The sequence below is a fragment of the Rhododendron vialii genome, chromosome 6a, assembly GCF_030253575.1.
Source record: "Rhododendron vialii isolate Sample 1 chromosome 6a, ASM3025357v1".
NCBI lineage: Eukaryota > Viridiplantae > Streptophyta > Magnoliopsida > Ericales > Ericaceae > Rhododendron > Rhododendron vialii.
In genome coordinates, this window is record NC_080562.1 from 40,463,852 (window position 1) to 40,477,274 (window position 13,423).

At 37.2% G+C, this 13,423-nt stretch overlaps 2 protein-coding genes across 2 annotated transcripts; one reads left to right on the top strand and one right to left on the bottom strand.

Annotated features, from left to right (window-relative positions):
* Positions 1–43: 43 nt before the first annotated feature.
* LOC131330409 (uncharacterized) lies at positions 44–2,810 on the bottom strand. Its single transcript, XM_058363972.1, has 2 exons — positions 1,605–2,810; positions 44–1,494 (listed from the first exon to the last, which is right to left on the bottom strand). The coding sequence occupies exons 1-2, from the start codon at positions 2,765–2,767 to the stop codon at positions 144–146; spliced, it is 2,514 nt and encodes an 837-aa protein (XP_058219955.1). The 5' UTR covers positions 2,768–2,810; the 3' UTR covers positions 44–143.
* A 7,225-nt stretch (positions 2,811–10,035) lies between these two features.
* On the top strand, positions 10,036–12,660 carry LOC131328742 (uncharacterized). Its single transcript, XM_058361644.1, has 2 exons — positions 10,036–10,087; positions 11,798–12,660. The coding sequence occupies exons 1-2, from the start codon at positions 10,036–10,038 to the stop codon at positions 12,658–12,660; spliced, it is 915 nt and encodes a 304-aa protein (XP_058217627.1).
* The last annotated feature ends 763 nt before the right edge of the window (positions 12,661–13,423 follow it).

Genomic DNA, 13,423 nt, shown 5'->3' on the forward strand with positions numbered 1-13,423 from the left:
ATATTATTTTAATTAGTTAATTAGTCTTAACAATGAATAATAAAAATAACTTGTAATGAACAATAATAAATTGAAATAAAATTTCATTTTATTATAATTGAGTACATATTGTCAAAACATGAAAATACATAAAAACACAAATTTTAATCAATATCTCCTCCAAATGCTGCTCCCGGCATGCTTATACCCATTACTTCGTACCACAATAGCAAACGTGTTTCATAACTGGCAGCCCATCCTTTAGCTTCATCCGATGAATGCTCCTCCCACCATATTGGGATGGGTGGTACAGGGTAATTAGGTTCTAAGAAAATTTGCACGAAGTGATCGTTGTTAACACGGGCAATAGCAATTTCCCGGCGGTATTCGACTGAAACTGGAGGGGACCTCAATGGCAAATGAGTAAAACAACCGTAAACATCCTCATCAAATGTATGCAGTACTAGGTTGTACCTTGTTGCGATGACAACTCCCAAAGTCATAGCCTCCATCCAGTGATCCTTTGGTGCCGTAGGCTCGAACCAATTTAGTAAAATTAGTAGATGCTTTGCCCAATCATTTACTGGATAAATCTCGGTGTATAGATAATAATTTTGTTGAATCTCTTCAATAAGCTCCTCTCGTACTCGACTCCAATCATTTTCACTATACCCGATTAGTGCAGCTATCGCCCTGAATCCACAATGACCATCACCAAGCACGTCAACAGTGTGGGAAATATAACGCTGATAAGCCTGAGGTAATCGTTGAATGTAGGGATCAATGATGGATGGAACTATAAATTGAGTGTTGCGAACCCCCGAACCCCTCCCACGTCTCCCTCTCCCTCTCACTCGCGATGTTGCAGTCCTTGATCCTGAAGTGGATGCTTCTGAGAAAGAAGGTATGCGACGTGTACTTTGCTCATCTCTACCTGTAGGTCGACCTCTATGTTCTGTGTTGTACGATGGAGGTCGAATTGTGCTACGAGATGGATCTGCCATATCGATAATCCTGTCTATGATATGCTCTCGCATAGGTGGATCCATCCCATCTAATATCTCAACGACCTGAGATGTCCTGTCAGATCGTGCTCCCTCCTCATTAAACTCGGTTGCGTGCATAGACAACCTAGTCCAATGAGCGTGGATACTCCATAGCGGAATTGGAGTGGAAATGGAACGATAATATGCAAGATCGTGCATGCATGGCAATCCGTGTGTGATTTTGATCGTACAGTTGCAATAGCCAACAATGTGGGGGGATACTTCTAAAGCGGTTTCTAGCTGATCATGTATGAACTCCATTGCCTCTAATGAAATACGACACCTTACCTGATCAAAAATGTCGTCACGTAATTGTTTGTGGCGTGGAATGTTCAATGATTTCTCGAACGACTTCTTAATTTCCCCGAACTGATTTTTCAACATCTTATGTATTTTATCAAAAGATGTTTGTAGTGATGACATGGTATCCCCTAAATATAGCTTTAGCCTCGCATGTGCAGACTCTGCCCTGTAATAGAATAATGCACTGTGTTTAAATAGGAAAGTATCAAAAAGTATTTCTTAGTATAGTAGAGAAATACACAAAATTTTAATAGGAAAGTGAAAAAGCGATTTTACCTTTGACTTGAATTGCTTCCGAGGTGCATACATGTATCTGTCCATGCTGAAACAAACCGCTCTTTGTACGACCTTAACCATGTTTGCCACAGGTAAGTTATGACATACGGAAACTGGCGAAAATCGTCGCACATGGCTTGCCACTTATGTTCGAAAGACGAAGGTGTAGATGAATTGATAAGCGAGTGCCATGACTTGACGAAGCGCTTCCATTCCGAACCAAGCACACGGCTGCAGTTCTTCATGACGCACTGATTTATGTGCCAAATACACAAGATGTGACGTGCCGTAGGGAAACATGTTTCAATGGCGTTCATAAGCGCTAAATCCCGATCTGAAACAAACACCAATGGCATCGACGCCCCCTTTTGAAGCATCCAGTTTTTTAAGTTATCCAATGCCCATGTCAATGTCTCTTCTCTCTCATTACTAAGATAAGCGAACATAAGCGAGTAAGTTCGCCATGTGGATGTGATACCCACAACCTCCAATAGTGGTTTTCGATACTCATTGGTCTTGTACGTGGCGTCAATGATCAGTACAGACGGAAAGTTGACAGATAGCTCTAGACTCATAGGATGAACCCAAATAATATCTGTGATTTCGTTAGTATCCGGATTTGTAAGAAATTGATGGAGGTAATGTTCCTTAAGTAATTGACGTATGACATACTGAATAGGAGTTAAACCGTCCAGTTTGGCTGCTTTGTTTGAAAAAATGGTGTTATAAATGCTCTTGATTCCCGTAGTGTTTGACGGGTCTTTTTGCTTCAAAATATTAAGAATCTCACGAGGCGCAGTACTGTTGGCCATGTCGACCACAAATTGTTTCTCTATTGGTTTTAGCCTTGACGGGTACTCGTGGCCCTCAATATGTTTTGCTATTTCATGGTTATGGACACCACTAATAACCTCTAAACCCCACCTGATACCGTATGGATGTTGTGGTATACCTCGCAGTTGAAATGGGCAATCGCATTTTCTAGTCCCAGTATTTCTTTGCAAGGATTGCCCTTCAACCAAATACCGTGGCGGTTCGTACTTTCCTCCTCTTTCGCAACCAAGAATGCACTTCGGCAATTTGCCGCCTTTTAACTTAGCAGAATTTAAAATAACCACCACAATACCATATTTTAGACCAACGCTCCGTGCCCAAGCTAACATATCTTCTCTACTTTCAAAAATCTATATAAAAAAAAATGTATAAATACAACATTAACCAGTCTTAACATAAATAACGAATATGCAAAACAATAACAGTGAAAACTAACCTGGTCGGTGGTAAATTCTTGTGTATAATCGCGACTATTGTGGGAGACACTCTCCTCACTACGAATATCATTCTCAAATGACCAACTATCTGAAATTGAAAAGTTGTAGTCATCCATTGTTCCTTCCCGAATTTTTCGCTGCGGCGTTCCTAAGCTTACGAACGAACTGACTTCTTACGGTAAGCTTACGTTAGCTTCGAAAGAGAAAACAAAATACTTTTTTTTCCTCTCGAAAATAAATATTGACTAAACTACTAAATTTTTTGGATCGAGAAGCTGATCGGGTGGTGGTTTAGTGGCGGCCTTGGGTTGAGTTTCTTGAAGAACTCAAGAAGAAACTGAATAATACCAAGAACAAAGTAAGAACAAAGAGCAAACACAAAATTTCTAGAGAGACAAGTTGGAGAGATTCAAGGTGTGAATTGAATGGTTTCACAAAGAGTTCTATTTATAGGAAAATGAGGACCTCTCTCCCCACTCCATATGCCCGCCCCCACCCCCCCCCCCCCCCCCCCCCCCCATATTTGCTCTATGGTTGAAATCTAATTCTAGGTTTAAGTCTAATAAAAATATAGTTACAAAAATAAATGTTTCAACTTTCAATCTGTTTGAACTGGTGCAAAGATGTTATTTTTCTGATCATTTCATCCTAAATGGTCGTAATAAATTTTTGTCTCCAAAGCCTTTCAATGAACACCCTAAGAGAGTCTTGAAACTAAATAATGAGTTTTAGGGTGTTTGTTGAAAAGTCTTAGAGCAAAAAATTCATTATAAACATTTCAAATAAAATTATCAAAAAAACATGATTTTTTACCCGGTGTATTTATAGAAATTAAATAAATACGATAAAATTTATTAAATAAAAATAAAATTTAAAAGGTGAAGGTGTTTTAAGAAGGGAGGGGGGGCCGGATGTTTTTTGGGTGGGGGGCCGGGGGATAATCTGGGTTTTAAGAAAAGGCTGGAGTTTGATAAAAAAAAAAAAAAACAAAAAGAGAAGGCTGGGGGGCCGGGTAAAAACAAAAAGGGAAGGCTGGGGGGGGCCGGGGCCGGTTAAAAAAAAAAGAAAACGGCCGGGTTTTAAAAAAAAGGAAAACAGAAAGGAAATGTTTGGAGGGGGGGGGGGGGGCCGGGTAAAAAAAAAAAGAAAACGGCCGGGTTTAAAAAAAAAAGGAAAACAGAAACGGAATGCTGGGGGGCCCGGGTAAAAAAAAAAACGAAAACAGCCGGGTTTAAAAAAAAAGGAAAACAGAAACGGAATGCTGGGGGGGGCCCGGGTAAAAAAAAGAGAAAACAAAAAGGAAAAGGGTAAGGGCAAGGAGGTAATTTTGGTGTGGGGCCGGGGGGTGGGGTGTCAGGGGGGGGGAATAGCAATTTGCGTTTTGGACCATTAGGAAAAAGATTCCTTCTCATGTTGACGATTACTTTTTTCCTTTCTATATATTTTTTTTATGATGAATCAGAAATTTCATTAACAAACTAAACCAAAATAATTTTAGAGTACTTGACCCTTACAACATCATCACAAAATTGGCAACATAAGTCGATAATTGAAAGTTATCAACTATGAAAGTCATTGTAATTGGAAGCATTTTTTGCTTTCATATCCGCACTTTTATTCGCTTCCCGCCATGCTTGCTTGATTTTCCCAAACATTGCACTGTGTCATCAAATTCCTACAATCACATATTAGAGCACTCAAATTATGAAGATGATCTAGATTGCTATGACACAGATCGCTAATCACGACACCAATCCAATGTTTGGTCTATGGATCGAAGTACTTAATCACCGATCTTCTAGATTTGCAACTTGATGAGTGAAACCGTCCAATTTGGTCCAATTTTGGATCGTCGCAGGCCCGTTCAAAATCGACTATGATCCAACATCGGACCAAACTGGACAATTGTAGGGACGATGGTGCATATCCGAGTTGCCTTCGCGCTGACGTACGAATGATCAATTTTGCAATTTTTCATGAATAAGAACATGAAAGATGCTGCACTTAGGCTCCATTTGTTTCGATGTAAAATGCTTTTCATATAAAATATTTTTTCAAAAAATAAACTTTAAACTTTTATTTTCCGGTGTTTGGTTGGCACGTGAAAATATTTTCTAAAACAACGGCAAATTGTAGATTCAGAAATATTTTAATCGAGTAACCTCTCTTTCCTCCTCCTCCCTCATTTTGGATCTAATATGATTTGGGAGAAGAAGGAAGTGGAGTACGCGATTTTGAAAATTGTTGGACCATTGGGATGAAATGTAAAAATTACTTACCACCAAAATTAGAGGAAAACAATTTCACCCCGTTGGTGCAAAATGTTTTACCTTGAATATATTTTTCTTCTTATTTTTCTAGCCAAACAACGGAAAATGGGTGAAACATTTTACTAAAAAATATTTTACGTCCAAACAAACGGATTAGATAAAAGGACAGTACAAAAAAAAATTTATGTGATTTCCGTGCACCACTTTTTACATGATTTTCATTCTGAGCAATGCTATTGCTACACACACTTTTTAAACACAATTTCGGACAAGGCTGTATTGGGAAGCATTCAACACGCAAGGGTTCACATGCATCGAATGGTTCCAGACACAATTATTTCTGCAGCTTTGTTTGCCGTTAAAAAAAAAAAATTAGGCATTCTGCTTTGTTCTCACTAGTTATTGCGTGTACGTGTGAAGTCTTTTTTTTGTTTGTAAACCAAAAGTGCTTACATATGTCTGGGCACCACGTGATGGTGTGCAAACTCTGTTTTACTATACATTAGTGTGGAAATCACACAAATATGTGGTTGAGAAAGAGTTTGTGACACTACGTGGCGGTGACCTATGGACATTGAATAATTTTTTTAGGATACATCCGGGGATCTTGCAGGGCACTATCAAGGCTGTCCACGAGTGTTTTCAACCGTCCGAATTTAAAATAAACTTTCCTGAAATTGTGCCATGCAGGATGAACTGCAGGAAGTGCCGTGCAGGATTTCTGATTCCGTCTCAAAATTGTCCTCCCAATCACTTTTAATCAGAGATTCCACAGGCTTCATTTCCTTGTTGATCATCTGAAACATGTGAAGAAAGAACATGAAAAAATCCTTGCATGTACAATGTACATGGGTAAAATGCCAAATGAGAGTAATAGTAATTTGCCCAGAATGCACTACTTCAAAAAAAAGTTTGAGTAGGGTACCGGACGATGAAGGTCGTATGGTTGTACCGGTAGAGTATCGATGCTTTGTGATACCAATTTTAGAATCTCACACGATTGATCTAAACCGCTCATTAATTCAGAATCAATTTTCGAGCAGGTTGGTGAGAAAAATTAATTTAGTTCATAATCCAAAAGGTTGAGGATTCAGGCAAAGCCTTAGTAAAAACTGAATTTTTTTTTTTTTTTGAAAGTCGTAAGTGAACGCTGATTTGCCAACGGGAATCAGAATTATTTTGGAAATGGTTAAGGAAAAATTTCAAAAAAAAACCACTAAACTTTCACTCAATGTCTCATAAATCTCCAAACTTCAATGAACATTAATTATACCTCTGAACTTTGGACTTTGGGTTGGTGTTGTGCAGTAAGGTTCGCAGCATCGTGTTACGCACCTCCGAGCCGTCGGATCGATCGTGCATCTGACAGCTCAGATATTGAGATGAAATCTGAGCTGTCAGATGCTCGATCCGACGATTCAGAATTGCACAGCACGATACTGCACACACCTCTGAACAACACCATCCCCCAGTTCCTGAAGTTTACATTATTTGACCAATTAGACTCACGCCATCTAATTCCGTCAACTTAATAGACGGAAGATACACCCCTAACCGTTGAAAGAAAACATAAAAATAAAAATAAAAAAACTTTTATTTTTGGAATTAATTCAACAAACACACTTAAAACGATTAAATAAACAAAGCAACATTTCAGAGTACGGAGCACCGTTTGAGGAGAAATGAGCCACAAGGGTGATCAGCAAATCAAAAGGTCAGTACCACCTGACTTCTTCGCATGGTGTCCAATACTTTTTACAATATCATATTTATGCATGTGGAGTGTAAGCTTATGTGTACGGTGTTTCACATGATTATATGAAGCGTTTTTCGATGTGTTTTAAGAGGCACCGCTGACTATGAAACACAACTTGATTTCGAGGGTAATCCAATTCAAAATTGTGAAAGTTCTGAAGGGAAAAAAAAAATTCATTTGTCGCGCGTCATTTTTGAATTTAAATTAGATTCTTGTTAAAATTTTCTAGGATTAAGTCTCTTTCCCGACAAGCTAAATAACAGCAAAAAAATATGACAAAATATTTTGTAAGACAAAAAGTTTGAAAATTGTCCTTTTATACTTTTTTCTAAAAATTTCCAAATTCAATCCGTATTTTTATACTTTTCATATTGCTTTCATAGATATAAATGATTGTTCCCAAAAAAAAAACTTTTGACAAAATGTTTAATTATTTAATGTTAATAATACAACCGTCTATGAAAATGAAGAGCAAGTTAGTCCCAATTCGCCCTAACACTCTATTTAGGTGCACTCATTTTTGTTGTTTTATCTATGTGAAATTATAAAATCATCATTTTCATGTGTAGGAAAATAATGTACGAATGATCAGTTTTGCAATTTTTAATGAATAAGAACAAGAAAGATGCTGCACTTAGGCTCCGTTTGTTTCGATGTAAAATATTTTGCAATGTAAAATATTTTTCATATAAAATGTTTTTTCAAAAAACAAATTTTAAACTTTTATTTTTCGGTATTTAGTTGGCACATGAAAAATATTTTCTAAAACAATGGCAGATTGATAGGTTCAGAAATATTTTAATCGAGTAAGCTTTCTCTCCTCCTCCTCTCTTGTTTTGGATCTAATATGATTTTTGGAAAATGTCGAACCATCGGGATGAAATGTAAAAATGACTTACCGCAAAAATTAGAGGACAACAATTTCACTCCATTGGTGCAAAATATTTTACCTTGAAAATATTTTTCTTCTTCTTTTTCTAGCCAAACAACGGAAAATGGGTAAAATATTTTAACGTCCAAACAAAAGGATTAGATAAAAGGAGAGTACAAAAATAATTTATGTGATTTCCGTGCACCACTTTTTACATGAGCAATGCTATTGCTACAAACACTTTTTAAACACAATTTCAGACAAGACTATATTTGGAACCATTCAACGCTCAAGGGTTCACATGCATCGAATGGTTCCAGACACAATTTTTTCTGCAGTTGTGTTTGCCGTTCAAAAAATTATTCGGCATTCTGCTTTGTTCTCGCTAGTTATTGCGTGCATGTAGTATCAAGTCTCTTTTTCTTTTTCTTTTTTGTTAACCCAAAGTGCTTACGTATGGCGGCATGAGAGATTTTAGGAACACGAAACGTAAGCCTGCTGACCCGTAAGATCCTCAATCGGCCTCGTCCACACGGCATCCTCAATCGGCCTTGTCCACACGGCATCCTGAGTAATTATTCAATGCCTCTGGGCATCACGTGGCGGTGTCCAAACTCTTTTTTACTATCATACATTTGTGTAGAGATCACACAAATATGTGGTGGAGAAAGAGTTTGTGACACCACGTGGCGGTGACTTATGGACATTGAATAATTTTTCAAGGATATATCCGGGGATCTTGCAGGGCACAATTATGGCCATCCACAAGTGTTTTCAACGGTCCGAATTTAAAATAAATTTTTCAGAGATTGTGCCATGCAGGGTACACTATAGAAAGTGTCCTGTAGAATTTTTGATTCCGTCTCACAGTTGTTCTCCCAATCACTTTTAATCATAGATTCCACGGGCTTCATTTCCTGTTGATCATCTGAAACATGTGAAGAAAGAACATGAAAAAATCTTTGTACAATGTACATGGGTAAAATGCCAAATGAGAGTAATAGTAATATTCCCCGATGCACTGCTTCAAAAAAAAGGTTTGATTAGGGTACCAAACAATGAAGGTTGTACGGTTGCACCGGTAGAATATCGATGCTTTGTGATCCCAATTTCAGGATCTCACACGATTAATCTAAACTGCTCATTAATTTGAAATTATTTTTCAAGCAGGCTGGTGAGAAAAATTAATTTAGTTCATAATCCAAAAGGTTGAGGATTCAAGCAATTAAAGCCTTAGTAAAAACTGAATTTTTATACTTTTCATATTGCTTTCATAGATATAAATGATTGGTCCCGAGAAAAGCTTTTGAAAAAAAAGTTTAATTTTTGTACTTTTCAAAGTCTTTTTTATGTTTGTTAGCCAAAAGTGCTTACGTATCGATACTTTGTGGTCCCAACCTCAGGGTCTTACACGATTGATCTAAATTGCTCATTAATTTAGAATGACTTTTCGAGTAGGTTGGTGAGAAAAATTAATTTAGTTCATAATCCAAAAGGTTGAGGATTCAAACAAAGCCTTAGTGAATGCTGAATTTTTTTTTTTTTTTGAAAGTCATTAGTGAACGCTGATTGCAAACGGGAATCGGAATTATTTTGGAAATGGTTAAGGGAAAATTTCAAAAAAAGCCACTAAACTATCACTCAATGTCTAGCTCATAAATCTCCAAACTTCAATGAATATTAATTATACCTCTGAACTTTACATTATTTGATCAAGAGCAATCTTTCTTTCTTTTTCCAAGTCGGAAAGAGCAATCAAATTACGAGGTTTTGGACCATTAGGAAAAAGATTCCTTCTCATGTTGACTATTTCTTTTCTTTTCTTTTTTTCGGATAAACCAGAGATTTTATTAGCAAACTAAACCAAAATAGTTTTAGGGTACTTGACCCATACAACATCGTCACAAAATTGACAGCATAAAAAACTGGGCATAGTCGATAATCAAAAGTTATAGACTATGAAATTCGTCGTAATTGGAAGCATTTTTTGCTTTCATATCCGCACTTTTATTCGCTTCCTGCCATGCTTGCTTGATTTTCCCAAGCATTGCACTGTGTCATCAAATTCCTGAAATCACATATTAGAGCACTCAAATTATGAAGATGATCTTGATTGCTATTATACAGATCGCTAATCAAGACACCGATCCAATGTTTGGTCTATGGAGTACTTAATCAAGACACCGTATCTTCTAGATTTGCAACTTGATGACTGGAACCGTCCAGTTTGGTCCAATTTTGGATTGTCGCATGCCCGTTCAAGATGGACAACGATCTAAAATTGGACGAAATTCTGGACAATTATAGGGACATTGGTGACATATCTGAGTTGCCTTTGTGCTGATGTTTGCCAACCTACGAGCTGTAAAACTGGTTTTTCCATTCCTACCTCTACGACCCGGACCCCACCATACCTATCCTCACTGCCAGGCAAACGTCGAGATCAGATTCCTATCCATAACATATGATTGCGTTTAAAATTTTATTGTGCACTTAGCTATAATTTTTCAGTTTCTTTTCTTTTCTCTCTGAAATCAAATAAGGGGAGGAAAATTTTTTAAACATCCCTTTCTTTTTCATTTTTCTTTTCCAATAAGTTCGAAATAAACCATAAGATTAGTATATGCCAATTCAATGCACAAGTTAAAAGAGTAACTAAAAGGGAAAATTTTTAAAAAGTCTCTGAACTTTCAGGAACTTTACAAAAAAAACACTTAAACTTTAACTAATGCCAAAAAAATATCCGAATTTTAACTAATGACAAAAAAATACCTAAACTTACCATTTCATTAACAATAAAGCCTCCGCCATCCAATTCTGTCAATTTGTAACGGAAGGCATTAACCTTCCTTTATTTTAACTTTTTACTTCAAAAAATTACTTTTTAACTATTTTTTAAGTAATAAATAAATATGCAATAAAGTTCTTTTTTCTTACTATTTATCAAAAAATTACTTTAATCTTATTTTTTACTCCCTCCGTCCATTTTTAAGTGTCCTGCTTTGTAATTCCAACTTATTAAAAAGACATCATCATTATACATTTCACATCAATTTTTTCCTCCATTTTCCCTACTTACCCATCATCGTTACACTTTTACTCACTAACTTTTCAAAATGGAATCTACTTTTAGGGGCAAAATGAAAATTTCACCAACTTTTACCTACTAACTTTACAAAGTGGACACTTATTAAGGGACAGCCCAAAATGAAATACTGGACTATAAAATAAGGACGGAGGGAGTACTATTTACAAAAATAACCCTCCTTTTTTTACTTTCAAATTTTACCTTTCCCTCTCTCTTTCTCTTCCTTTTTTTAAGAAATTTGACCCCCACACCAACAATCAACCCCACAACCAACCGCCAAAACCCTAGTCCCAATTTCAAAATTTTGAAATTACTTTTTTAACCTTTTTTTTATTTTTTACTTCCAAAATTACTTTTAACTCTTTCTTTTCTAGTAGTAAATAAATATGCAATAAGAAAAAATTTCTTACTATTTTTCAAAAATTACTTTCACCCTTATTTTTTAAAACTATATACGAAAATTATTTTAATCTCCCCCCTCTACTTTCAAATTTTCGGCAATAATTTAAAAAACAAATAGTAAAAAAATTTCCAGAGAGAACAATCTTGAGTTATAAAGGGCAATGAAGCACAATTTTTGCAAAACCTTTGGGCAAGAACATTGGAGTTTAATATACCTGGGGCAAATTTCTCAAATTCCCAAAAAATATTACACTTTTCCATGGGTAATTGCCACGTCACTGGGGTCAAGTGATCCCACTTGACACTATGTACCTAGGAATGGGAGGGGTTGTAGTACACCTACCGCACTACACCGTGTAGTGCGGCCGATCCAAATGCAAATCAATGTATGTTTTTGTTGGTTCTTTATATTTTTACCTTATATATTAGATTTCATTTGTACAGTTTTGAATATATAACATTGTATGTTTTATTATGAGAAGCTACACATGACTAAAGTTTGCATATGATGTAATATTTTATCATTCATGTGCAGGTCTATTCCCCGTAGCTTATGCAATTTGTGATGCTGAAAATGAAGCTAATTGGACTTGGTTTCTTGGCCTTCTAAAGAGTACAATGTCCACTCGTCCTATTACCTTTATTACTGATCGTAATGCAGGTCTTGTCAACAACATTCCTGTTATGTTCCCCGGTTGTCATCATGCATACTGTCTCTATCACATACAGTTTAACTTGAAGGATCACTTCCCGGGACGGTTTAGAAAAGGTTTTCGGAACAGGCTCGTTGAATTGTTCAACAAATGTGCATATGCTTCATCGGTGTCGGTTTACAAAGCTGCTGAGGAAGATTTTTACCAATTTGGCAGAGATAAAGCTAGGACCTTTATTGCGAGTGTCCCCAAAGAGCATTGGAGTAACGCGTATTTCGAAGGTCAACGGTATGGTGAGATGAGCTCTAGTGCTGTGGAGTCGTTTAATAATTGGATTCTTAAAGCTCGAGAAATGCCTGTATTTTATTTAGTTGATGAGCTTCGTCGCAAAATTATGAGGCAAATGGCTGCTAGGAGAGTAAAGTCGATGAAATGGAATTCAGTGATTTGTCCGAAGATGGATAAGAAGTTAGCTCACTTTATCAAGAAAGGAAGGTCGTGGAGGATCATTATGTCAAATGGTGGTTTGTACGAGGTACGCTGTCGTATCCCAAAGGTAGTATCTGTTGAGGAAAGGACCTGCTCTTGTGGTAATTGGCAATCTACCGGTTTCATGTGTAGGCATGCTGCAACGGTTATTATAAAAGCTTGTGGAGGGGAAGGAAATTTGGTGGACCATATGGATCCGTTATACCTTGTTGATGCGTATCGGCGTACATATGAAGAATGTTGCGGCAAGGAGTGATCCTTTGAATCTACCTTTCAGATGGGTCGCATCAAGACACAAAAAAGGCCAACAGTAGTTGAACCCCTTGATACAAGCGTCAAACGACACAAACAGTCGCGAAAACTCCTTTGTTACAGGATCAGATTCAAGCCTCAAAACGCTCCCCGAATTCGTAGCCCTTGCAGCTTCAACGTACCACCGAAGCCTATCGAATGAACCTTCATAATCTCCATATAATCCCCCCCCCCCCCCCCCCCCCTGCCTTTTCAACACCTAACCAAGCACTATGATAGCACAGATCAAGACCATACTTGTCCGTAAACATATCCATCATGTCGATAGGTGAAGTCTTGGGTTTCTTCTCGACAATCCCAGCTATCTCATTCGCAACCAAACGGGATGACACGCGCTTATGCTTATTGGTTCGGTACGTTGAACCACAATTATGCTCATTATGACACTTTGTAATATGAAATACTCCATTGGTTCTATTTAAAATAGCATGCACGTACCATCCACACCCTACAATAACACAAATAGCTGTCACCCTAATATTGTCATTTTTCACCAAACGGTACATAAAGCCATTCTCAATCGCATATTTAGCCAGATCCTGCCTGAACTCCTTCACACCTAATGGAAATTCCTGTCCAACGCCCTCTATCAAATGAGCCCAAGCTCAAGTCAAATACCTAGGCTCAGCATGTTTACAATACTTTTCCGCGGGGTCCATTCTATCCACATATTCTAACTCATCATCAACCACTTCATCAACATCGAT

Bases quoted from the DNA above. Each gene is read 5' to 3' on its own strand.
- LOC131330409 (XM_058363972.1), bottom strand. From the start codon at position 2,767: ATGTTAGCTTGGGCACGGAGCGTTGGTCTAAAATATGGTATTGTGGTG. The intron at 1,495-1,604 runs GTAAAATCGCTT...ATTCTATTACAG, and splicing joins GGAAGCAATTCAAGTCAAAG to GGCAGAGTCTGCACATGCGA.
- LOC131328742 (XM_058361644.1), top strand. From the start codon at position 10,036: ATGGACAACGATCTAAAATTGGACGAAATTCTGGACAATTATAGGGAC. The intron at 10,088-11,797 runs GTGACATATCTG...ATTCATGTGCAG, and splicing joins GGACAATTATAGGGACATTG to GTCTATTCCCCGTAGCTTAT.